The 24,896-nt window shown below is 33.9% G+C and overlaps 1 protein-coding gene across 2 annotated transcripts; it reads right to left on the bottom strand.

The window, feature by feature from the left end:
- Positions 1–1,945: 1,945 nt before the first annotated feature.
- LOC141673091 (sister chromatid cohesion protein PDS5 homolog B) lies at positions 1,946–21,953 on the bottom strand. 2 transcript variants are annotated; one of them, XM_074479825.1, is made up of 28 exons: positions 21,755–21,953; positions 20,354–20,551; positions 20,064–20,245; positions 18,922–19,042; positions 17,178–17,396; positions 16,596–16,812; positions 16,364–16,509; positions 16,134–16,291; positions 15,864–16,022; positions 15,745–15,793; positions 14,856–15,044; positions 13,975–14,154; positions 12,965–13,107; positions 11,584–11,710; positions 8,497–8,637; positions 8,324–8,392; positions 7,936–8,072; positions 6,538–6,655; positions 6,200–6,334; positions 5,908–6,104; positions 5,632–5,779; positions 5,411–5,548; positions 5,258–5,326; positions 4,658–5,155; positions 4,445–4,473; positions 3,269–3,405; positions 2,606–2,673; positions 1,946–2,284 (listed from the first exon to the last, which is right to left on the bottom strand). In XM_074479825.1, the coding sequence occupies exons 1-28, from the start codon at positions 21,869–21,871 to the stop codon at positions 2,252–2,254; spliced, it is 4,122 nt and encodes a 1,373-aa protein (XP_074335926.1). In that variant the 5' UTR covers positions 21,872–21,953; the 3' UTR covers positions 1,946–2,251. The 2 variants fall into 2 exon arrangements, with proteins under 2 accessions (XP_074335926.1, XP_074335927.1); XM_074479826.1 differs by lacking the exons at positions 18,922–19,042; positions 20,064–20,245; positions 20,354–20,551; positions 21,755–21,953 and adding an exon at positions 18,124–18,558.
- Positions 21,954–24,896: the final 2,943 nt, after the last annotated feature.

Genomic DNA, 24,896 nt, shown 5'->3' with positions numbered 1-24,896 from the left:
AAACCCACCCAACTCTAAATTTCTGGTTCCGTCCCTGTGTGCAACATGAGAGCTCTAAGATCCTCAAATTCATCAATATACTTTTATAATGAATCAATCTGCCATAATTTGTTAAACTGCTCAACTACATGAGAAGATTGATCATCTCTAAATCTTGCACTTAGATTTATCCCAAAAAGTGTTCCAGTCAACTTTTTCATACTCAGAAATGCCAAATCTACTTTCTGATAATTAGGAACCTTACACAAATGAAAATACTTACAACATTTCTTAACCAAAATCCTGATCCCAGAACCCTCAAACTTTGAAAACTCAACTTTAGGAGTAAAACCTAGATTACGATTACAAATAATGGTATTATTGACTGCTCGAGAATGATCTAAGATTAGAACCTGATTGTGTAGAATTACTTTTTGGATTCCTCAATTCTTTTAGTATCAACATCATTTCTTGGAACTGCTGATTTTGCTCATCTAAAACTTGTTCTGATCTGCTTAATATGATCATCCATGGATGTTCCTATTGCCTCTCGTCTCGTTTGAGGTGCCATATCTTCAATCGTTCACGTATTCGATTGAATCCTTGTCTTTTCCCGATTTTATTTAAGATTTACGTTCTAAAGCTTGTTAAACCCGCAAAAGAATGAAGAATCAATCCAATTTAGTCTTTGAACTGTTTTTATCAAACAGTTGATGGGCAGTTGTTAGTATAGAAGATTGAAGATGATTTCTTGATCGAGAGACTCAAATGCGTAATTAGCACTAAAAAACCAGCTTTAATATATCACTAATAAAGGATGATTCCTTTATTCTTATAAACACCTAATTGATCTATTTGATATAAATGAAGATAAGAAAGAGACGAATAGAAAAACGAACAAAAGAGATACTGATGTGGATCGCTCCACAGAGAAAGGAAAGAAAAGGAAGAAAAGGGATGAGAGAAGAAGATGATATTTCAAAAGAACACGATCAATCCAGAAACGTGAACTTTGAATCTCAAATTGCTTAGATCAATCCAGAAACTAAGTAATTCGAATCTAATCTTCAAAACAATCCGGTAATTGAAGTTTAGAAAAAAAAAAAACTACTCATAGTTTACCTCAAAACACAAGTTTTATATCATCAATTGTCTCCCTTAAAAGATTACATGAGAGGGGTATTTATAGGCTTAAATAATAACCAAAACGGAAAAGGATTCCAAGAGAAATTCAACATCAGCTTGAATAAGCCAATATCTGAATCCTTCCATGAAATAAATTTAAAAACCAAACCCGAATAGAAAAAAAAACAAAAACCAAATACAAATAGAAAAATAAAATCTTAAATGCTTAAAACAAGAAAAACCCTTTCAAGTGAAAGGTAAAAACTTGTAAGCAAAATTCTAATTAATAATAATATAATAATCAGCTATTTGTCCAACTTCATGCATCGCTCCTTTATTCCTTATTGTCCAAGTAACCTGCATAATCCATGTTTACGTCTTCTCCAATTGAACATCACCACGAGCACACATAACCAAATCCAAATTAACATATTCATTCCTTGATTCTCATGGATACAAAAATGAAGATAAGAACCTTCAAAAATTCACAACTCTAATAAAACTCAATATGCACTCTCTTACACTTGATAAGTCTGTTATATAGACTCACATCTAATCCACACACTCAACTTGTGCTCTAACCAAATTTCCCGCCTAACCGAGACTGATAACAGATTCCCGCCATACACACTTATTTAAACATTCGAGTACAATTTTTATTTATTTTTTGAATTACAAAATTGTCCTACAACACTATTCCTTCCATTTATTTATCCATTTTAGTCATGTGCTCTTTATTTTTTATTTTGTTGCTTATTCAATCCCTAGTCACTGCCAGACACAAAAAAAAATCCCTAGTCACTGGTGTTCAAAAGTTCAGAGCACTTAATTATCGAGTACGGAAAGAAAAAGTAATTATTTTCCGATTATACTACTTTAATCATTTTGTTAAGCTATTTGGTTACCATTAAATCTGCACGAGCTAGAAGTTTTTACCACTGTAAACAATCATATACCTGTGGTAAATATATGTTTGCTGCATATAGAATAAAATCACAAACTGATGGGCAAAAGTATTTACATCCATTCTCACATCAACTACTGAGAAAAAGGATGACCCACGAGATAACTAAATGCCGGACCTCTCCTGTCATAGTGAAAGCTTGCTGCTTGCTGCTTGCTGTTAGTAGAGTGCTACAGATGCAACTCAGATTTTCCGTCTCCGAGTCCTGTGGGCAATCTGAAATACACAGAAAATGCATCATTTCTACAACTCACATACATATCCGCCTCCAACTGAAAAAAAACAGTAAAATTTGAAAGTGAAAGAAGGTGATAGCTAGAATTTATCCCAAACCATCTGAGTATTTCATTGATATGATAAAGATCTTCTTATTGCAATTTTCTGGGGATTACTTTTCTTCTCTAAAGTCCAGATATAATTGCAGGATGATTCTTGACTCAAGATTAAGCAATCAAAAGTTTTACGCTACCATCTAGCGTGATCTTCAGGCAGCAAAGAATTCGGGAAGTAAGAAATAAGGGCAAGGAATGCACTTACCGCATCCTGGTTTATGACTTCCGAGGCCAATGTTTTAACAGAAAACTGCTGTCCTTTATTACTACTCACTGCACCAAATTAAACAGGCAGACCATAAATTATTTACACAAGCTTTCTTATGCAATAAAGTTGTACAATATTATCCAGCTTTTGCAATAAAGTTGTATCATCATGTACACTTGTTGATGGGATGTAATTTTTTTTAAAAATATATCAATTAAAATACCTAGTAGATAACCCTCTCATCTTTGGTACTACGCGGTCAGGAATTTAAGTCTAGGTGAAGCCCCTGGAGGCATTTGTTTTTTAGAATTCAAATGTCTGAAAATAATCAACAACCACGACTTTAAAGTTTACACCCATGTGCACAGAAAAGGTAAAAATATAAGTGAAAGTTCTTAATGTTGCATTTGGCTGGATGGGAAGTTTTGGAATGAGGGCGACTGGGTGGGAATGGAACACAATGTATTAAGAAATAATTGGGAAGGCCAGGATAGTGTATTTGGATAATCACAACTACTTGTATCAGTGACAGAAATAATTACTCTAGTTATAGGATTTCTTGTCTGCCGAACTTGAAAGACTTAGTTCAGTCAAGGACTCGAAAATGTCCCTTAATGATAATATTGGTATTATTTTTAGGAGTACAAGTATGTACAATACCTGCCAGAGGGAGTTTTCTGTTCATAAGATACGCGTTTTCCTTCTTCGACATGTTTCGCATTGATTGAGAAGAATCAGTGCTATATGCATCAACCATTTCCCATGGAACGCTAACAACAGATTGCTCCTGATGATCACTGCATAAGTACAGGTGCCAAATTTAAGCCAACGAATTGTTTATGGGACAACAAAACTAAGAAGTAAATCTTTATCAGTAGTGTCAGACCTAAGTAATTAGAACTGAAGCTTGAAAACTTACTAATGAGTTTTAGAACTATTATCGATCATGCATGACATGTACAACGTCAATGAGAAGGGATATAAATTCTATGCAAAAAAAAATAGACAGAAAAGTGCAAATCACCAAGTTGAAATGAAATGGTAAAAATTGCATGGATATTAAGACTATAAAATCATTATATAGATGCAGGGCACTTTTTAAAAGTTGTAAGAACTACTCTTAATATAGCAAATAAAGAACTCTAAAGATGTCAAACGATAGTAATTAAAAATTTTGATCAACTAAGGAATATTTATTTTAGTAAAAAGTATCTCCTATACAGTATGTCAGACATAGCTAAACTGAGAGCACCTTTCAGATTTTATACTTGATTATTCTCTTCTCTTTTTTACATTCTGTGGGTGGGAAACTTCAGAAGGTAATGGATAATTTTGCAATCAATTCACTGTAGACTATTATTTTACTCTTTCTATGATAATTTTTGTACGAAATGCCCTCCCCAACATGTCTCAAGTTTTATTAGGTGCATATTCAAATGGATAATATGTGACCAGGATTTGCCTAATGGCTAAATTCTTAAACATTTAATCACTTTACAACAGATTAGAAATCTTCTTCATTCTATTTTGCTTGAAACTAAGAAAATGTAAGAAATAATTTTTAAAACTTTACAAGACAATGGGGAACCTAATGCTTTACTGAATTTCAAAAGAAATATATATATATTTCAATCATATATATCATCTTCTCGGAAATGACGCATTATCTGCATATAAATGTTATCAAACAACCGGTTTCCATCTTAGATAATCGTAATCAAAAACACCCATGAAATGCTTGACAAAAGATCATATGTTTTAGAAATATAACTGTTGCAATTATCTGCTAATTCTTAAAAGGATAACTGAGGAAGCGGATGATTAAGATGCACATACCAGTTCAATGACTGCAGGCTGCATGAATCCTGTACCAACATAACATACTTATTAATCACAAATTATGAACTTTAAAGGAAAAAACTCAAATTACTTGAGCTCAATTAAGACATAGGTCAAGTACGTGTTAATCTAAGAGCGAGAGAAGCACCACTTTGATGTAATTATTTTACCAGAGACAACATAAATCTCTAGGTAAACAACAGAATATACCTTCAAGTTCCAATGATCTGTCTGTTTGGTTCGCAGTATCTTGGATGGTGCCACAAGTGAGCTGCTACGTTTTGTCATGATATCATTTTTATGTAGGGAATCAGAACTTGAAAGATCTTCCCTATGAGCTCTTAAAGGTTTCATAGCTACTGATGCACAAGAAGATGAAAGCTGCTCATTCCTGATGATAGGCTCAAAGCATCTGGTCTCATCTTCTTCAACCTCATCATCAAGAGAGAACTCATTGTGCAGACCAGATGATTCAAAAACGCAAGGAGAGGGATCCGGAAGTTTTGTTCCAACAGTATCTAATTTCTCCTTCAGAGTTTCAGTCTGCCTCTTTCCATGTTCATTTCTAATCTTATCTTGACAGCTACCCATATATGTTGTCAAATCAACTTTGTTGCATATATCCATGTTTGATAAACTGCCCTTTATCGCATCTGACTCTGAAGAATTCTCTTGACTCCTGCTATCGTTGCCAATAGTCCTAACAGGCTTTTGGATGAAATATAACTTCATTAGCAGTTGATAAGACTGCACAGAAACATGATCCAGTAAACAGAATTTCAATTGTACGAGATGATCTTAAAAACATACACATGAGAACTCCTTGAACTCGTTAAGCACTTCTGTAGAAATATTCCTGTTGCTAGCATCGGAAAGAGCCTGCAAAATACATATAGCAGATTGATAATTCTTCTACAAAATTGTTCTCATATAGCTAATAGCCAGTCCAGGTTTCAGACTTGCCTTTCTTTTCTCACTGGTACGATTTTTATACATTGATGATGGAAGCAATACATGACTAGGAGATTGAGAATTGGGAGCACTAGTTTTTTCCAATGTGTTTGCAAAAGAAAGTCCAAAGTCTGCTAACATATGTAGCTTCTGCAAAACAATAAATCTTGGTATTAGTATTCATACTGATGGAAAATCAGTCCGAGAAAAATCCCAATTTTGTAATAACTTACAGGAGTAGCCTGAAAATCGACAGCATCCTCAGCCCTCTTAATAGCATTGAAAATACTTTTTAAATTTGACACAACATTGTTGACAAGATCTTGGTCACCGTCGACAAATTTAGCATTTACTAAAGCCTTCAGGGTAAATGCAAGGGGACTGCAAAAGGGATGAATATCTATCATGAAGCATGTTTTAATATACTATAAACACGGAATTACCAACACTCTTAATCTCTGATGGATGCATTTAAAAACACCGTTTTTCATAAAGCTGAATGAGGAAACCTGCAAAACTGAGCAAACACTTCTCCATTTTCACACTCCTCTTCAAGTGGGAAGAGATCATCATGAGCAAGTACATGGATCAAGAATACCACAATGTACACAGGGTAATCTGTTAGTCCGCCCTGACATGGCAAATTTTGGCGCAAACGAGCTCCTTTGCTGTATTCTCTTAAAAATTCTGCCATGTATCTCAGTGACTAAAACAAGCATTGTGAGAGAACATGGTAAATATATAAATTTAGAGAATACTTGTGCTCAACGGATGTGAAAATGTATAATGAGTTGAACTCACATCTTTTTGCATGTCCTTATCAGAACATGAAGCTGCCAATGCAAAAGCACAAGCATATCTAATAGGAATAATGTGCTCCTTCAGAAGCTTGAAAGTTTTGTCAACAAAGCTTCTCCTTATCAAAGAAGAAGGATCCTGCATAGTGGCAAGAGATCAGCACATACTTTGCACAAACTCCAATACTATACTACAACAAATTAGCCCTCTTCAATAATAAATGCATATTGTCTTGGTGTTCTGCAACTGCTCAACATGTTTTCTTTTCATAAATATACTAATGTCATATATTGGCATAACAGATAAAGCTTCATCATAACATATCTCGTGAGACTGGGCACCTTAGCCATCGAAACTGTAAGGCGAAAAACATTCGGTGATATATACAAATCCCATCTTCTCGAAAGTCTGAGAACAGATTTTGCAGCAGCTAAATTGACCATGAATTTGGAATTTTCACTGCAATAAATAATGCACACAATATAATTTAGTGGAAATTTAAATTAAATATATAGATAGCAGAGAAAACCAACTAAATTATTTAGTAAAAATGGATTACACGTCAGGTTATCAAATAAAGGCTAAATATATCACAAGAATAGGGGTAAAGTATACATGTAATAATTAGACACGGTGCTTGTAGAAGGAACATCGGACCAAAATATATCATAAAGATGTCCATTTCCAAAATCAATGATATCATCGCACCATTCTAGGTCTTGTGTAACCAGATTACAGAGCATATACAATTCGTGTGGTGTTTCTTATAAAGTGGCCACGTAGGGATCTTTTGCATCTTCAGGAAATATTGCAAAAATGCAGGAGAGCATTTAAGAGCCAGAAAAAAACAACATAGTGATTTCTCTGAGAACTCATCAAACATGCTCATGAAATCTTTTTAATGGGAGAATTTGGGTGGCAGTTTTGGCATCCCGAGAGCAGAGAAGTTATATTATGTAAAAATAGCATAGAAGAAGGAATATTTTAGTTGGCTATAATGGCGCCCTACAGGCTACACTACATTTCAAATACAAACTTTTTTTTGGTGAATGAAGTGGTAATAGAATTTAGAGTTTAACCTAAGCGCTAATACACTTTGTAGGATCAAAGTTCTGATTTCCTGTATAAGAGTTACAGGTACGAAGTATTGCAATCCCTAAATAACATATCGTAATAAAACTATGTACTTTGGTGTGTTGATGAATACATTGCTAGGATATGCTTTCTTGTCTATTTTTTTCTACTTTAATTCACCTTCTTCTGTAAGAACCCTTTTTACCCCATGTACATCGCATGATTTTGATTGTTCCAACTTCACATCTAACATGACAATCAGTATATTTTCTTATAAAAATCTTTAAAAAGTAACGACTTAGTGATTTTGAATATGAATGTAACAACATATACGAATCCATAGAACTATGATAACTTGAAAACAGAAAAAAATGCCCGGCAATAAAGTCTGTATAAGTAACAATGACAAAGTAGACCAAATGTCACCTTCAGGTTCAATTTAGATCAAGAAAATAAAAAATTCAATTCTCCACATCACACATTTTATGCATCTTTACATGTCAAAATGTATATCACATATTAATTAAAAATTATGAGAACACTATCTTTACGTATTCCTTGATTTCTGAAATGATATATTCACATTAAGTTAAGATTTACTAGATGTGGAAAAGAACATAAATAGAGTGCATTATTAAAATCTGAGAAAAGCTGTAGAAACATGCCATGACATTGTAAGATCTGAACAGTCACCCTTCTGAAGCATTTGCAATATTTCGTGCAATAAATTAGTAATGTGACAACTGGCATGAGTACGTTGGTGTGGCAAACAGCTTTTCACAAGTGCTTTGAGACCAAAAATCTGCAGAAGAAAGCATATAAACACTGGACTCACTACACAAAGTATAGGCAGCTCGGAGTTTTTTCATTTCTTTATTGTAGATGAGGGAGGGGAAATAGATAAGCAGATATCCTTATGACTACGCTTTGTATATGCTTAGCCGCTTAGGTGTGTAAGAACAAAGAGTACATTTAAGACACTGCTTATCGAGTTAAAAAAAAAAGGTTAAAGACTCATTAATAGTTCCATATTATTCTTATAGGTATACCTACCTTCAATCTGCTTGAATTGATACCATCAGAAGTCTTTTCAAATGAATTTAGCTCATCTGATATCTCCACCTAAGCAAAGATAATAAACAGGTATCTGCATTTAAAAACTTTGAAATTTCCCTATAACACAAGAGGAGAAATGAAAAAACATCACTAAAACTTAAAGTAGTTACTTGGAAAAATTTATTGATAATATATTGACCGATATCTTGAACATGGGATTCAAATGTTGGAGCTGAATATTGTGCTAGGCAACCCAAGGACTGCAACACTGTTGGAATGTTCTGACCATTTTCCAGAGAATCCACTAGTTTCTAGACAAGTGAGTTGTAAGCAAAAAAGAACAAAAAAAGTACATTAGTTTTAATATAAGGTTTCATAAAATGTTGCAATATAGTACTCTCTATACATCACATACCAGAAATTAAAAGAACACAAGGATTATGTTGGGAAACTAAAAGCAAGAAGGGCTACCATGGAAGGCTGTTAGTTTGACTATCTCGGATGTCATGGTATTAAGGAAAGAAAAGAATTGGACAAACCCTAAAAATCAAATTCATGTATAGCTGAGCTGAAAATCAGAACATAAGCCTGAAAGGACAAACAGATGGCAGAACTAACAACATTGATTTAATCATTAGTTACTTTCCTTTCACTCAGGCAACCACAGTACATAGTTCGATCAGGTCACTCCATAGATTTCAAAAGTTGGGATAGACGGTAGACATAGTAAATAGCATGCCAATGACAAGTGCATAAGGAACAAGTCTACATGCATGCAGAGCATAGCGTACAATACAAATTAGTAACTATGCTAGAATAAAGTTCCACACAAAATGGTTATATGCAGCTAATATTCAAGGACTTGGTCTGGGGGACTACAAATTGAGAAACTAAGTCTCTGCATGAACTCCGCATAATATATTTACAATGCCATGTGGACTATAAACAAAGTTCACATCCACATTAATAAACTAAATCTCTGATGATTTTATGCATGACAGCACCAGTATTAAGATTTTCCTCGTATATAATAGATACTATTTTAAAAAGATTGTATATCGTACTTCTTTTACTAATTTAAATAGAAAGTATACTATTGATTTGCATCAACGAGTAGACTGCTCCTTCCCACTGGAGAAGGTAGGAATTTTAGTGTTGCAAGACACAACTGTGAGTGTGTCCATGTGCAGAGTACTTCAAGAAACATAAAAAACATTGCAAGGTGTCTCCAAGAAACTTATCAAGACAACACCTCCAGAACTAAATGGCACTATCTCTAAATTTTTATAAAATTATAATATAAAATTATGGAAAGCGTCTTTTGCCTAGCTGCTAAACAGTTTCGATCATTAGATATGGATAACTACGTTACCAGCCTGTTTGGCTAACCTAGGTGCTTTTCTGGAAAGACAAGTACCTAATCTGTACAAAAAGAGATCAGCCAAACATGGGCAATATCTTGTTTAAAAGGAGACAAATAATGTTAACTGAGATCAGTGGAGTTGAGAAAAAAAGGGGGAAAAACAGGGCATGTCATGAAGCAGTTCTGGATTTGCTCGATAACAACTTACGAGCTTAGACAAAGCAAAAGGCCAAAAATATTGCAAGTCATTAGACTCACCACTTCCATCCTGTCAATTGCTGAATGGCGGATTTTAAATGGATACTTATCAGAATTAATGGATATATCGCCCTTCGCTCTTGGTGGTTGATTAAATATAGTGGCATGATTTGCAATTATAATGTTAAAGCTTCGACATTCCAACTTTGTATTATGTACCCAATATTCCCAGAAAGGACTCTTTGTGGAACGACTTGTTGATTTGTGCATGGGCCTTTTTCTAAATAAATAGATATATACTTAATGGCAAAAGTTCAATGTAGTAGTAATTGGGGACCTATATATCCTGCAACATTTCTGCATCTAAAATATTACAAAATATCTTATATGGAGTACTAGTTGAATATCTATTATAAATATTAAGTATTTTTACATCAAAGAAAGAGAAAAACAACCTTCATAGACACACTCGCAAAAAAATAATAAGGGCAAGTTAAACAAAATTTAAAACAAAATGGAGCATTAATCTGGGTTAAAAGAGATTGGGGATATACAACAGTGTGCTGATGTTACATAATAGCGATTATGATTGGAAAAGCTGGACTAAACTGTAAAGCTACAAGACAACCGCCAAGAAGCCAAAAGCCTATCAGAGGTCAAAAGGCTTACACATCTACGAGGCGAGTCAGACACAATAAGAGGGAAGAAAGAATGTACTGCTTAATATTAATGGGCTACCTTACTCTCACATCATCTTTAACTTTGACTACCCAAATTAGCCAAAAGTCATATATATATTCCTCAAACAGCTTTTTGTTCTATGTTTCTAAATACTGAGAATGGCCTTCTTTTTTGTCACAAAATTTCATGTTAGTATCCTGTGTGCTCGTAGTTGCTCTATGTGTTTATAACTGCTGTGTAGTTTTTTTTTTGGAGACCATTTGTGTTCTGCAAGTTAAATATTGCAAAACATATTATTTTGCGAATCATGCTCTACAAAGATCCTTATTTTATTCAAAATCTTGAATATCATATATGTACTGCATGTAAAAACATTACAAAAATATTTTATTCCGCAAAACATGTTAAGGTTGCAAAACATTTGTTCAGCTTGCAGAACATACACATTTTACTTATTAAACTTAAATGATCGTCAATAATTTTAATGAATTAGTGATACTCGTAAAACATACTTCACAAAATAATATATTTTATGTGGTCTCCAAGGTCTCTGATGAAAAAGTGGTCTCCATAGAACTTTCCTATATATATATATATATATATATATATATATTATATATGTATATATTATATATGTATATATATTTATATTTATAATAAATAAAGCTTTTCTTAATCACATAGCTTTATTCAACTGTACTAGTCGGCAGAAGAGAGGACACTCTGTATGAGATCAGTGAATGATCCACTGTCCAGGCATTAATAGGAGAATAGTATAGATACACAAAGTTTAGATTTCCGAGTCAGATCCTCAAATTTAAAGACAAAGGAATAAAATCTTCTCCGACACTTGATTCTCTCGATTCCATCTATTGCACTTGACACATGTTACCCAACCAAGTGCACTGAATGGAATTGGGAGAACAATGAACCGGTGAGGATTTGAGCCCATAACTAAATCTGTGCTAAGAGAATGACTATTAAAGTAAACCAATTCAGAAATTAAGAGCTAAACCTGGCATAACTTTGTGAAAATACTTTGCTCAGAAGAACCAGCTATCGCGGCAATTGCAGAAACAGCATGTTTAGACTGAATGCGGGTTCCCTTCAGGCATATCCTCTCCAAGGAAGGGTACAAATCACTACACATAGAAAATTTATGACTACATTTAGAAGTCATGCAATAGCAAGCAGACTTCATATATTAGTTTGTAGTTTCAAAGCATGACACCTTCCTCAATGTGGATAAACGAATCAAACAAACTTCAGATTAGAGGTCAACGAAATTCCCCCGAGTCACATTAATCCAGTTTTACTGTTAGAAAATAGGAAATTGATCTTTGCACCTGACATGGAGTGTATTCTGTCTAAATGAAACTTACTTTTAAACCCATAATTACTATCCTTAAGCATCAAAACTCTAGAACACATCTTCTGGTTGTAGCTTGAGCAATCTTCTTGTATATCCTTTTGGCGACGTGGATTAATAAATATGCCCCTCACAGCTAGCAAATGTTACTCAGATTACTCACTCTAAACACATGCAGTGCAGCGTGCAATTTGCCCCGTTTATCAAGTATAGGATATTACAGGAAACATTACACAAGTCTTATGTGTCTAGATTCTGAAAGGAATCTTGACCTCAAAACAGACATGCTACCCCAGACTCTTTCCCACATACTGATTCAAGGAGGAACCCATCTGGATAATTAGCACAAGGCGAAGGACGGGGAGGCTAGTTTTCTCTTACTAGCATTTTTGACCATGGTGGCGCAACTTCATTGCCAAGAGGATACTACTTTATTTGGTCTTAGACTCTTAGAAAACTATGCAAATGCCAAGTGCTATATACATTATAGTGTTGATAGAATTGATCGAGGTTCATATTTATTATTATTTAGGAAGATGCATCTTAGATAATGACATAGTTTGATGCCTTTGATTAGTAAGTTTCATTGGGCTTAACCTATTCAGTATTCAGGCATCCCTCAGCTTTCACGTGAAAAAACCTAGAGGGGGTAGGGGTAGGGTATACTTTGTGATGTCTTGTAATTTCAATTTTATGCAGAAAAGGCAGCCATATAGTGATTGTTATATATCTCAGTGCCTAGTTACAAAAGCAATTGACAAGCACTATTTAAGAAAAGAAATCAGGGACTGATGTGTATGCAGAAACTAATTTATACTTTTTTATCTTATTCTATTTCTATTAATAGGAAACTCAACATGAAAATGAGACATCTATTTCATTTCAAAATATGTTTCTTATTCGAACAATTTTGAATGACAAAAACAATCAGCATCTCGTTACTCTAGTAAAATTTCATCACACTTCAGGTCAGGCTTGCACTTGAATAGTTGTATTAAACTGCCATCACAAATCACACATTAATTACCTGAGTTTGTAAGAAATATAAGGGCCTGCTTTAGCTATCATCTGAATCAATTCTTCATTAAATGGGATATCCTCTTGTAATAACAAACAGCATAACTGCTCCTCCAATCCTATTACGAGTGACGGCAGATTTCTGATGATGATCTACGAAAGAGAACTAGTTAGAAATGACATTAGTCAATTAAGAATTAATCAGTCTGACAGTTGTTTACAGATCTAGATACAGTATATGTTGACTAACATAAGTTACATAAAGATAAAAGAGGAATACACAGACACACCCCCAACCTTCCCGCTTTTAACTTCCCCTTAAGCTACGCGATAGACAAGAACGTTTGGTACTTTATTACAATGGCGAGAAGCTAAGAGCTAAGTATCTACATGAGCACTAAAAGTATTCCTAATTCCCTATGTCACTTATCCACAAAATAGTAATCTACATAATGGGTAAGTTATCAAACTCGTCACAACAAATTCTAAAGAGCAGATCAGGCTGTAGCCATTATTGCTAGTGTAGCATCTAACAAATTTATTAAACTTGATTATACAATTGTCTGGTACAAGAAAAAATTTAGTTCTTTCTGTTCTAATTTTTCAGCACTAGCATGAACTGTAGCCTGCCTCAAAAAGTACAAGGACGGTAATCTGTGGTCTACGTGTTTGTAAATGGAACTAGTGCAGAACTCATGTGCAGTGTCCACAACAGAAAAGAGAAAACACAGAATTGGGTAGGAAGTTTATGTTTAAGGTATTGTACGTAGCACTTATTTTTTATTTGAGCTACCTCAGTCACATATCGTGTGTAAATGAATTAAAATATAATATTTTAGAATTAGAAAATCAGGCAAACCATCTATGCATAGGTACGAAATGCAAAAAAAAAAAAAAACCTTGTAGACGATAGCAAGTGCCCACTGAAGGAAAACAGGATCATGCTCTTCAACATAAATGGGCAACTTAAAAAAATGCAATTCATAAAATGCATATATATCCTCAATACATTCCTCTTACCAGAAGAAGTTTCATAGATGAATCCTTTAATGTCTCGTCTCCAGATATATTGCCAGAAAGCTGATTCAGAATGAAGCTTACATGCTCCGAACCAAAAATATTAAAGAAGCACTTTCTCAGGAGTAGCTGCAGAAACTCAGAATTTGAATGCTGATCTTCAAAATTTCTCACTAGGTTCTCCTTCAGATGAGAGTAACATATAGTGTCAGTTTTAATATTACTGACAGAATTAATAAGAGAAATGGATATAAAGCAAAAAAGTAAATGTTATGGATACAGTTCATGGTACTAATCTATAATACAAACGTAGAATATGGAACACTGATCTAGAAAAAATCTCTTTTAAATGACGCCAACAATCTACATAATAACAAAGAAAAATATCTTGTTGTGGATCAAAACCAGGTGTAATACTAACTCAAGTTAGAGTGTTCTGCGAGGGTGCAATTGTTTAAGCTTCCAGTTTCAATATTAATGTCTAATTACCACAAAACAAAATATGTTCATCTCAATTTATTGGATTACTACCAAGTACTGACTCTAGGAATTGCAAAGTTTAACTCTTTTGTTGGAGACTTGTCCTCTTCGTTACTTTCACTACAGAAATCATCAAACAGTCAGATCATCAGTTTGATCCACATGCAATTCACTACCTTGTACATATATAATTATAATAATATCGCAAGGATGGTACAGAATGAATAAACTGTGCCCAAACATTTCTTAATTCAAGTGGTGACCAACTGACCATGCATAAGAATCATATTATAACTTCATACTAAAAGCTTAAAGGAATATTAAGATAGTCCACTAAAAGAAATGCAAGATAAATTAGACAATTATCTGGATTCATATCCAAAACAATGTGGGAAGAAACTAACAATGAGAGCCTGGCCACTTCCGACAGAAACCTCGTTAAACAGCTCTTCCAATTGGTGAAAAAGGACACAATCTCTCACTTCGTCCAGTTTATGAAAACAGTCTTCTGCTTTGGAAGGATCAAGAAAGAATTTTGACATTTTCATAAACTGCTTGCGCTTTCGATTTTTCATTTCATCGGAACCAATTCCCTGCAACAACAATCACCACGCAATAATATTATAGGCAATATATACTCCAGAAAGCTTGGGAAGGGACAAGTTACACCACATTTATGTGTAGGCTGTCATTACCATACAGAAATGAGCATTCACATAGCAATAAAGAGAAAGAGTCTAAATTCTTAATAAGCAGAAACAGAAGTATGGGGTACAGATTTAGATCCAGTAAAATAAAGAATAAAAAGTTACTTCTTTAAAATGAAGTCAAATAAGTACAAGTTACTTTTCCCTACGAAAAAATGATTGTTCAAGTTACGGATAAGAATGTGTGATCCTAACCCAAATATATTCCTTTTTCAATAAGCAAAATCCTCATACAGGTATCTGTGGTTAAATATAAAAAACTATTAATTTGGCTATTCTGGTTTTACATAGATAGCTTAATGCCCACCATGCTATGTGTGATATCAGCAAAGCGTAGATTGCAACACCATATCTAAATTCTATACTGCTTTCAGGGATGGCCAATGTCTTCCAAGCAGTTAAGTGGTAATAACATTCATGCACTGCAACAATTAGCACGATGAAAAACTGAAATATCAGATGAAAACAAACTACTTCAAACTATCAGGTTATTCTGTTGTATATAATTGCTTCCACAAATGAATTGCTTCAAAGCCATATGCATGTACTGAAAAGACTTAAAATGGTTGAAGATTCGTTAATTTACCTCTTCATTTCTACGAAGCACTAGATACAGCTTCAACTCAATTTGCAACCTGAAAACAGGAAAACATGTTAAAAGACCTTTTCTCCACACCAAGGTTTGAAAAAGTACAGTAGGACTACCTCTGTTTATGAGATAGAATAGAGTTTAATGCTTTTTCATGAGATGGTGTGAAAATTGTTTGAAGTGATACAAAGAATATCCAGTGCCTAATCCTCTCCTCGACAGAAAGATCATTAGGAAATAAGTCTTCCGCAAACATGTGCTCCATATTTAGAGGCCTGAAAGTCGCACAAAATAAAATATAAATGGAAATTAAGTACGATTACAAAAGCCAGTGAAAAACTAAACACATACAAGGAGGTATAGTTTGTGATGAACTGTGAAAATACCCGAAATCCTTGCAATCTTTGTCATAATAAAGCATCAACATGCCACAAGGGATCGCTTCAAAGTGATCACTGAGTGACATTAACCCTTCACAACATTTTGCACAATAATCATGATAGACTGGCAGCAACGTTTGCAAAGCCCTCCGCCGAACAGAAACCTTTTGCAAACAAAACTGTTTTTAAGAGCCAGAAGGCAAAATTATTTTTTGCGAAACTAAAGGTACTTATACCTTTTTATCACGAAATCTTTTAGCAGCCTCAGAAATCAGGTAAGGTGGAAATGACCTAATGTTTGACTTGGCCAGATCAGAAACCACGGTAATTGCTTGAGCTCTCACCTTGTCATCAAAATCTAATAGTCGCTCTTCGACAGCAACTGCTCAGTTTATATAAGACAATAAAAGTATGAGAAAGTAAATTTGAAATTTAAAAAGTCAACCTAAAAAATTTTGCATTGCTTACCCAGAATTTCCTCTGATTCTTTTACTAAAGGATGAGTCATGTAGAAAGCTTTAGCACTTGAAAGAACACTATTTCTAACTTCAGAAGATTTGTCAGAAAACCTATTCAGGAACTCTACAAAAACATGACGATACTCCTGGGCAATATGGCATCCAGGCAGCGCAAAAAGTCTTCCAAATAAATTAATGGCTTTTATTCGCACATCCACTTGGTCAGTCTGCAGATACTTTAATTTGTCAGTGATAAATACAGGATATTCAATAAATTAAACACCGTCATGGAGAAATCTAAGGTTCGAAATTTAATATTACTCCCTTCAAATGTTGGTGAATAAATGAAAATTAAAAAAAAAATAAAAATAGTGTACAAGTACCTCTTCCATGCGCATTAAAATACGTGCAAATGCAAAATAGGTCACATTATTGGGACAGAGGGAGTACATTAAAATACGTGCAAATGCAAAATAGGTCACATTATTGGGACAGAGGGAGTACGTGTTTCAATTTTGGTAAATCAGTGCAGAGTTTACTAGTGAATTAAAGATAGTCTTATAAAACTAGATGGGCAAAAGGAATTACAAACCAGTAATTCATGAGTTAAGTTCGGAATGACGGCAAGCAGCATTTGAGGAGCACAGCGGAAAATTTCAAAGATTATTTCATGGTAAAATTCTTTAAGGTCATTCCCAACGGCATTTCTTTCCAATATACAAGATGTTAAAAACCCACAAACAGAAGGCTCAAGCTCTTCACTACAACTTTGGATGACATCAACAGCAAGCTTAAAAGCAGGAGATGCAGCCTGAATAAAGAAGATAACATGACATTATGACATGACCATTAAGATAAAGAGAAACCTTAATTATGCATAACAAAGTATCATGCATGTATGTCTTTATACAGATAGAAACCAGAGATTAATATTGACCTATTTCTCCACTGATCTGCTAGGAAGAAAGGAGAGAAATGTAACAAGTATTCTATACAAATGAAGGGCAGACAAGATCTACAGCACGAAAAGATTATCAAAAAACTAATACTAAATGCAAATTTCTCAGAAAAAAAGAAAATTTTCAAAATGAAGCACAGTTGTCTCAAAAAGAATCAGTGCCATGGACATCTAGGTAAGAAGAGACAATCAAACCCAATAAAACAATGATCATGGATCCGAAATTAGACCATCATCTGAACACTTGGACCAAAACGTAGGCAATGATGCATCAACAACAATAAAGCCATCAGAATTCAATTCTGATTTTTTATTATTTTTTATATCGCATTATCTCCTAAAAGATTTGCTAATCAGATTTTGAGTTTAAAGTAACTTGGGTACCAAATGTACATCTCAGAAAGAAAGTCAGCGTGGTTTACCAGCACCGAAAGGGGACTTGATTCTTTTAGTTGAGTTCACATGTGTCATGCCTAGGCCAATGAGTGCAAAGATCCATAAAACATAGTTGTAAAGGGGTCACCTAGGTGGGAAGGCGAAGAACCACCTTATTTTAAAGAGCACGCAATGCATAATTTACCTTATGGACATCTACTAAGGTGTCCAAGTGATTCGCTAGCACCTTCGGTCTCCTTCACCCATTGACAAATATGCTATGAAATGCTCCAAGAACCAAATCAAGGTGTCCATTTGTCACTTTCCGCTTCCAGACAAGTTTTCAAGCTCACAGCTTAAATATGGCCATTACTCCATCATGCTACTGTAGTTGTAGTTTTGAGGAGTCGCTATCTTACCTACGTTTCCTCCTAATTTGTAATTCTACATTTTTGTTGATTATAATTTCATATTTGCTAGAAGCACATTTCCCCACAAAGTTGCTTTTATGACATAACAAAATGTGTGCAAACAAAGATCCATACATGTAACCATGATGGATTAGAGAAGACAATGACGACCTTTGTCCCGGTAAATAATGTCTACTATGATAAAATACTCAATCTGCGCCTTTTTGTTTGGAATATCTTTTGGACATCTTTAGTAGTGTGCTGCACTCGGTACTTACAGACATTTCAGAAACAACTTACAATATATCTTTTATAAGACTCTTATAAATATGTGTAAAGATAATCTTTCAACACAATAGAATAAAATAGAAAGTTCAAAAAATATATAAAGAAAATATTAAATATTTTTTGAACAAATTAAAATTTCTCAATTCCGTGCTAAACATACGAATAGAATGTTGCCCACATGTTAGCAGACCTAGCATGCTAGTTTTTTTAATTCTGACTTGAGTTGTACAATGAAAGTAGCAGAAAAATATGTTGTCCATGTTTAGTGATTAAATGAAACACTAGCACTAGTTTAAATATTTTACCTTTGCTTCATTCAGAAGATTCTGCAGGGTCACTACTAAAAGTGACTCGTTAACTTTCTCTTTCAATATAAGAGCCATTGTGGATGACATTGCATTGAACACGCTGTGTGGATGCTGTTCCCTGTAAAGTGATATTTAATAAGGAATACCTTTCAGATTCTTTAATTACAACGAAGCATTCAGCAATAGCACCTAAATGAGGTGGGAACATTTGATTATTTTATGTGTGTGTGTGTTTGTCTACACTATACTAAAGTAGAGTACAAGGATATCCAAGTGGCAGCTTCTCATGCATTTTATACACGTGTCAAACTGTCAGCTTCTCAGACTTTTGTTTCCCCTCTTCCTATGGTCAGGCCAGCTGTTTTCCATTCTTCTGTTTATTTATTTATCTCCGAGTGTTGCTATGTCTGCTAATTTAAGGCCTAATTCAATTATACTGTATTGACTTTGATTTTTTTAATGTCTATATCCATTTCCTTCGATTTTGATAATTATCCTTTTTTCTTTTATTTTTCCTTCTTTTACTTGCTTTACAATTTTAAGAATATATCTAAAATAAATTTATAATAAATTATATTTTATAATATAAAAGTTATAAAATTGTAAAATGCATGCTCTAGAAATATGATTTATTATTTTTATAAATTTTCAAGATATTTTCACCTGTAAAATTAATGTGTTTCCTTAATCTCTCTCTCTATTATAATATACACTCATTTTCGGTCCTCAGACTCTTCTCATTTTTATATATTTCAATTTTCAATCTCCAATCACTCTGTTTGCTCCACTAATTTTATCTTTTTTATAATTATATCATCATTAGAATAATTATTCATCAATTTATTTAATAATTATATATATAATAAAAATTCTAAATTAAAAAGTATTATTTATGTAATATTATTCTTAAGTTCTAGCATTGCTGATATTATTTCATTTTTTAATAATAATTTATACTCAACATAATATTCAACAATTAAGTTGTTTTAAAATTAATTTTTATAAAATAAATATTGATATAACCGGGCAACGGCCCGGGAACTAATCTAGTATTATAATACATAACAGTAAATCAGCAAAATGAAAAAGAAATGTTACTGCTTATAAAAGGATAAGGAGGGTTAAACAAGAAACTTAACCTTGCAACATCATAAAAGACGGTGAACATTTTGAGAATTAAATCTTCAGAGCCTGTGTCTATCATTAGTACACAAAATTCCAGCTTGGCAACAGTTTCCAATAATTTAACCCTCCTGGAAAAATATGGGCTTGAGGTATCAGCAAGTTCCTCAAACATACTTATGAAAAGCTTAAAAATGTCCTGCACACAAGATTTTGATATTAGCTCCCTAATTTTTTGCAGACATATGTAAAGGATTCAAGGATATAAATGTGATCAGAGGAAGTAACTATTATTAAAAGTAATTACCCTCAACAGTTCATCGCTAAAATCAGGATTTGGTGCCAGAATCCGAATAATTTCGCAGAAGCACATGGCAACGAGTAGTTTTACATCTTTGTCTTTATGCCTAAGTAAACTATGTTTAACAAGGGAATCATTCAGGGGCTTCACAATGGCACTTAGTAATGGAGATTGCTTTAACTCAGGGAGTGTACTTGCAGCTTGCTGCAAAAAAGAAGTAAAAGCATGATGTGTGGTGTCAAAAGTGCAACTAATATAGAAGAGACTCTATCATACATTGTAAAATCCAGTATCTTGAAAGCTAGTTATCAAAAATGTGCCACAAAGACTACTCCTAGTCTTCATACTTATTAACAAAGGCAGCTCATACTTAAAGGTTTCATGCTTATTGACAATGATGGTGTCAACATTTGAAATGTACTGGTGAAATGATAGAACTTCACTCAGCTAATAATCTATCAAAATGCAATTCTGCAGGAATTTATTTTTGACATAAGTTATAGTATCATCATACTATTTACATAATAGATAATACAACTCTATCCCGTTAAATTATTCGGAAATTTACTTTATATAAGGTTTGCTTCTGTATTACAGGTGTGGGAGCAAACTGTGTGCTTCTAACAAAAACATGTGCAACTACGAGATATTGAAACGTAATTCTACTAGAAATAAATATGACACAAATTATAATAATCATCATAAATTTTACATGATTTAATATTATCGAGCTAAAGTATTCACAATATTTATATTACATAATTTTTGCTTCTCTATCACAGGTGTTGGAGTAAACCATGTGCTTCTAACAACACTTGTCACAACGAGTTTTCAAGTTAAATCATGTCAATAACATAATAAAGCAAACAGTTATCAACGTATACAAATACATCACTTCTCAAAACAAATTCTATAATAAATTTCACAGCGATATAGTCTAACTTAACTTTCCAAAACAACAACCCGGACATAAACGATACCGCAAAACTAATCATCACCAATACGCCTCAATTTGAGAATACCAGAAAGCATAAATCAACTTACCCACCAAAATATACCAATTTATCCCCCAAAATATATCGTAACACTAACTAGTCAATTCAATTTACACGAACACTAAGCAAAACAAATAGGGATAATAATACCTCCGAAATAACAACACAGCAGCTCAATTTCGCAACACGCATCACCAGTTAACATCATACTGTAGTTACACCGGTTTACGCACATATTTCAACAATTAAATATGCACAAAACACTAATTACAACATATATAAAGCACAAAACACAAAAAAACAAGCAATTACAACTAATTTTACACAAAAACACAAATTAAAACTTATAAAAAACACAAAACACAAACAAATTAACACTAAAATTACAAAAAATGTAGAAAAATAAGCTTACGCGGAGCAATTTGATGAGAAAGTCCTTGTTAGGACACGTTTTTTTGGCGGCGAGTTTGTCGGCAACGTCGGCGATGATTGATTTCGCCGCGGCGTTGTCGTCGTTGTTCTCCGCCATTGTTGAACTTAAAACCCTAGCGCTCTGCAAGTGTGTGTGTGGAAATGAAATGCAAATGTAATGGGGTGAGAAAATAGACACATTACAATTACACACAAGCCAAATGTTTGAGGGGGAATTGTTTTTTATTTGGGGGGATTTTTTTTCCTTTTTGTTTTCCCGCCTTTGGGATGGAGCGTGATGCACGTGACGTGAGTAGCTGTGCGGTTTCCATTCTGAGATTCATTTATTTATTATTTAATGTAAAATTATTTTATTGTTCAATTATGTTATATATTCCTGAATTATAGTTTGAGGTTGCACTTTTTTTTGACAAATATGGCTTATAACCTTACAAATGAGTATTTATTCTCATATATTCTTTAAATTCTTAATGTGAACGAGAATCGAATCCAGAATCTGAAAAGACAAAAAATAAATTTTTAATCATCTGAGCTATCCAGCTCAGGTATAATTACAGATTAATGCAATATTGTAATTTGTGAAAAATGTGTAGGAAAATGTGGGTATTTAGCCCCGCCTTTTAAACTCATTTTAAGGTGTAAATTGAGTGTATGATTGTTGTCTTCGTGCAACGAGTGCGCAAATATAATTTAAATAATGATTAGCATTACATTAATTTTGAAAGTGCTCTTTTTCTGAGAATTTTTTGTTATATTTTAAATCTAGTTAAATAATTAAAGGATAAATGAGATATAATAATTTAAAGTTAATAGTTTACTAAACTGCACTTTGCAGCGGCCTACTAAAATAATTTTCCACTTTTTTATATTTTTTATCTGATCTTTGTCATTCTGAAATTATAAAGAATAGATAAATTTGTTAAATGAAAAAGTTTAAAGAGTCGTTCTTTTGTTAAACATATCACTCTGTCATTATTCACAAATATTATATCATAAAATTATATTATTTATTAGTCAATAATACTTGTAATATTTTTTAATTTAATAATATACAAATTTGAGAAATTTACAAAAACTAGATTGAAACAATAGTAGAGGCGTCATCACCGTCTTCGTCTTCTCTTTTATATAAGTATAATATAATAATATAACAATATAATAATTTTTAAAAATATTGAGAAATCATAATAATATATACTTGTTTTTGTAATATTTTATTGACTAAAAATTAAAAAATTATTTTAAGAAAATATTATGTTAAGTAGTGAAAAAAAGAAAGAAAAGTGAATGAAGTGGTGGGACCTATTAATTATTAATATATAAAAGAGAAATAGTGAAGTAAAAGTAATTTGAAAAAAAAGAAAAAGTGGGAAAGTAGCGAGATTCATTAACTATTTTTAGTAAGTTTGAATTGTAAATAATTGGATGAAATATCATAAAAAAGAACCATATGTGTTTTTGTTTTACCTAAATATTGTTCTCTTATTATCTAAATATTTGTTTTTACAAGGCTGTTTGGTGAATATGAAGGTAAATTTTTTGATAATATCAATTTGAATGGCAGCTATTGAAAGTTATTTTTAGATAATTTATATTGTATTATAATAAACGAAATATTAAAAATTTGATAGTCGGTCGGTCGGTACTTGCTAAAATTACTCTTATTTAATTAATTTATTGATAACTCCTGATGGCGGGGTTGCTCCTTCGACACTGTGTCTAAATCCTTCGCCGCAGTGGTGGTGTGGCTGTCGTGGGGCTCATACAAAATAACACCGGAAGAGGGGTTTGGGTCCCGCGTCGCCTCCGGTGTGAAAATAATAACTCGTTTTTGGGGAAGATGAAGGTAGATAGGGATGCAGGGTGGCTGTGTGGATATATGAGTGTGAGAAAGTGATTAACCCCAAAACCTTACCTTCTTGGGCTATTTATAGCCCAGGGATAGGGTTTTGGGGTTGGTACCTTTAAATCGTAGTCGTTGGTTCTAGGAGCGGGGGACACCTGGATGGGGCGGATGCCTTACACGTGTCATGATGGGAGTGGTTGAGGAATGTTCTGAGGATCTCCTGGCACGTGCCTTGGTTATGCTCATGATTGATGAATGACAGTTGTCCTTATCACGCATTTGGGCATGTGCCTCACGTGCTGGGACTTCCCAAGTTTGGGCTGTTAGGACGAGATTAGTTTGGACTAGTTGGGCGCGGGACTAGATGGAGTTGGGAGTCCGAGCATAGTCATTCTAGGAGCTATACGTACTATCATGTTCCCCCCACTCCCTTATGCAGATTTTCTGGATGGGGGAGTAAGGTTAATAATGTTTGTAAGTTGTTGATTGTGGGGAGAATTTAAGCTTTGTTTGCCTTCAATCCGGATTGTGTTGAGTTCAGCCAATCAGGACTGAGATTTTACGTCTTTTAAAGGAGTTTGAGCTTTGTTTGCCCCCCATTCCGGATTGTGTTGAGTTCAGCCAATCAGGACTGAGGCTTGATGTCTTTAGAAGAGTTTGAGCTTTGTTTCCCCCGTAGTACGGATTGTGTTGAGTTCAGCCAATCAGGACTGAGGCTTGATGTCTTTAGAACAGTTTGAGTTTTGCTTTCCCCCCAGTCCGGATTATGTTGAGTTCAGCCAACCAGGACTGAGACTTGATGCATTTAGAAGAGTTTGAGCTTTGTTTGCCCCGTAGTCCGAATTGTGTTGAGTTCAACTAATCAGGACTGAGGCTTTAAGTCTTTAGAAGAGTTTGAGATTTGCTTGCCCCGAGTCCGGATTGTGTTGAGTTCAGCCAGTCAGGACTGAGGCTTTACGTCTTTAAAAGAGTTTGAGCTTTGTTTGGCCCCCGGTCCGGATTGTATTGAGTTCAGCCAATCAGGACTAAGGCTTGATTTCTTTAGAAGAGTTTGAGCTTTGCTTGCCCCGTAGTCCGGATTGTGTTGAGTTCATCCAATCATGACCAAGGCTTGATTTCTTTAGAAGAGTTTGAGCTTTGCTTGCCCCCCCAGTCCGGATTGTGTTGAGTTCAGCCAATCAGGATTGAGGTTTGATGTCTTTAGAAGAGTTTGAGCTTTGCTTGCCCCGTAGTGCGAATTGTGCTGAGTCCAGTTCAATTTCTTGAGAGGAATTTG

The sequence above is a fragment of the Apium graveolens genome, chromosome 7 (assembly GCF_009905375.1).
Source record: "Apium graveolens cultivar Ventura chromosome 7, ASM990537v1, whole genome shotgun sequence".
NCBI classification, from domain to species: Eukaryota; Viridiplantae; Streptophyta; class Magnoliopsida; order Apiales; family Apiaceae; genus Apium; species Apium graveolens.
The sequence above is the reverse complement of the archived record's forward strand: the minus strand, read 5'-3'. Positions and strand labels throughout refer to the sequence as shown.

What these genes read in the sequence shown, in the direction of transcription:
- LOC141673091 (XM_074479825.1), bottom strand. Translation starts at nt 21,871, where the DNA reads ATGGCGGAGAACAACGACGACAACGCCGCGGCGAAATCAATCATCGCC. An exon ending in AAAGATTTCGTGATAAAAAG is followed by an intron (nt 16,292 to 16,363) that starts GTATAAGTACCT and finishes TGTTTGCAAAAG; the next exon opens with GTTTCTGTTCGGCGGAGGGC. An exon ending in AAAGATTGCAAGGATTTCGG is followed by an intron (nt 16,023 to 16,133) that starts GTATTTTCACAG and finishes TGCGACTTTCAG; the next exon opens with GCCTCTAAATATGGAGCACA.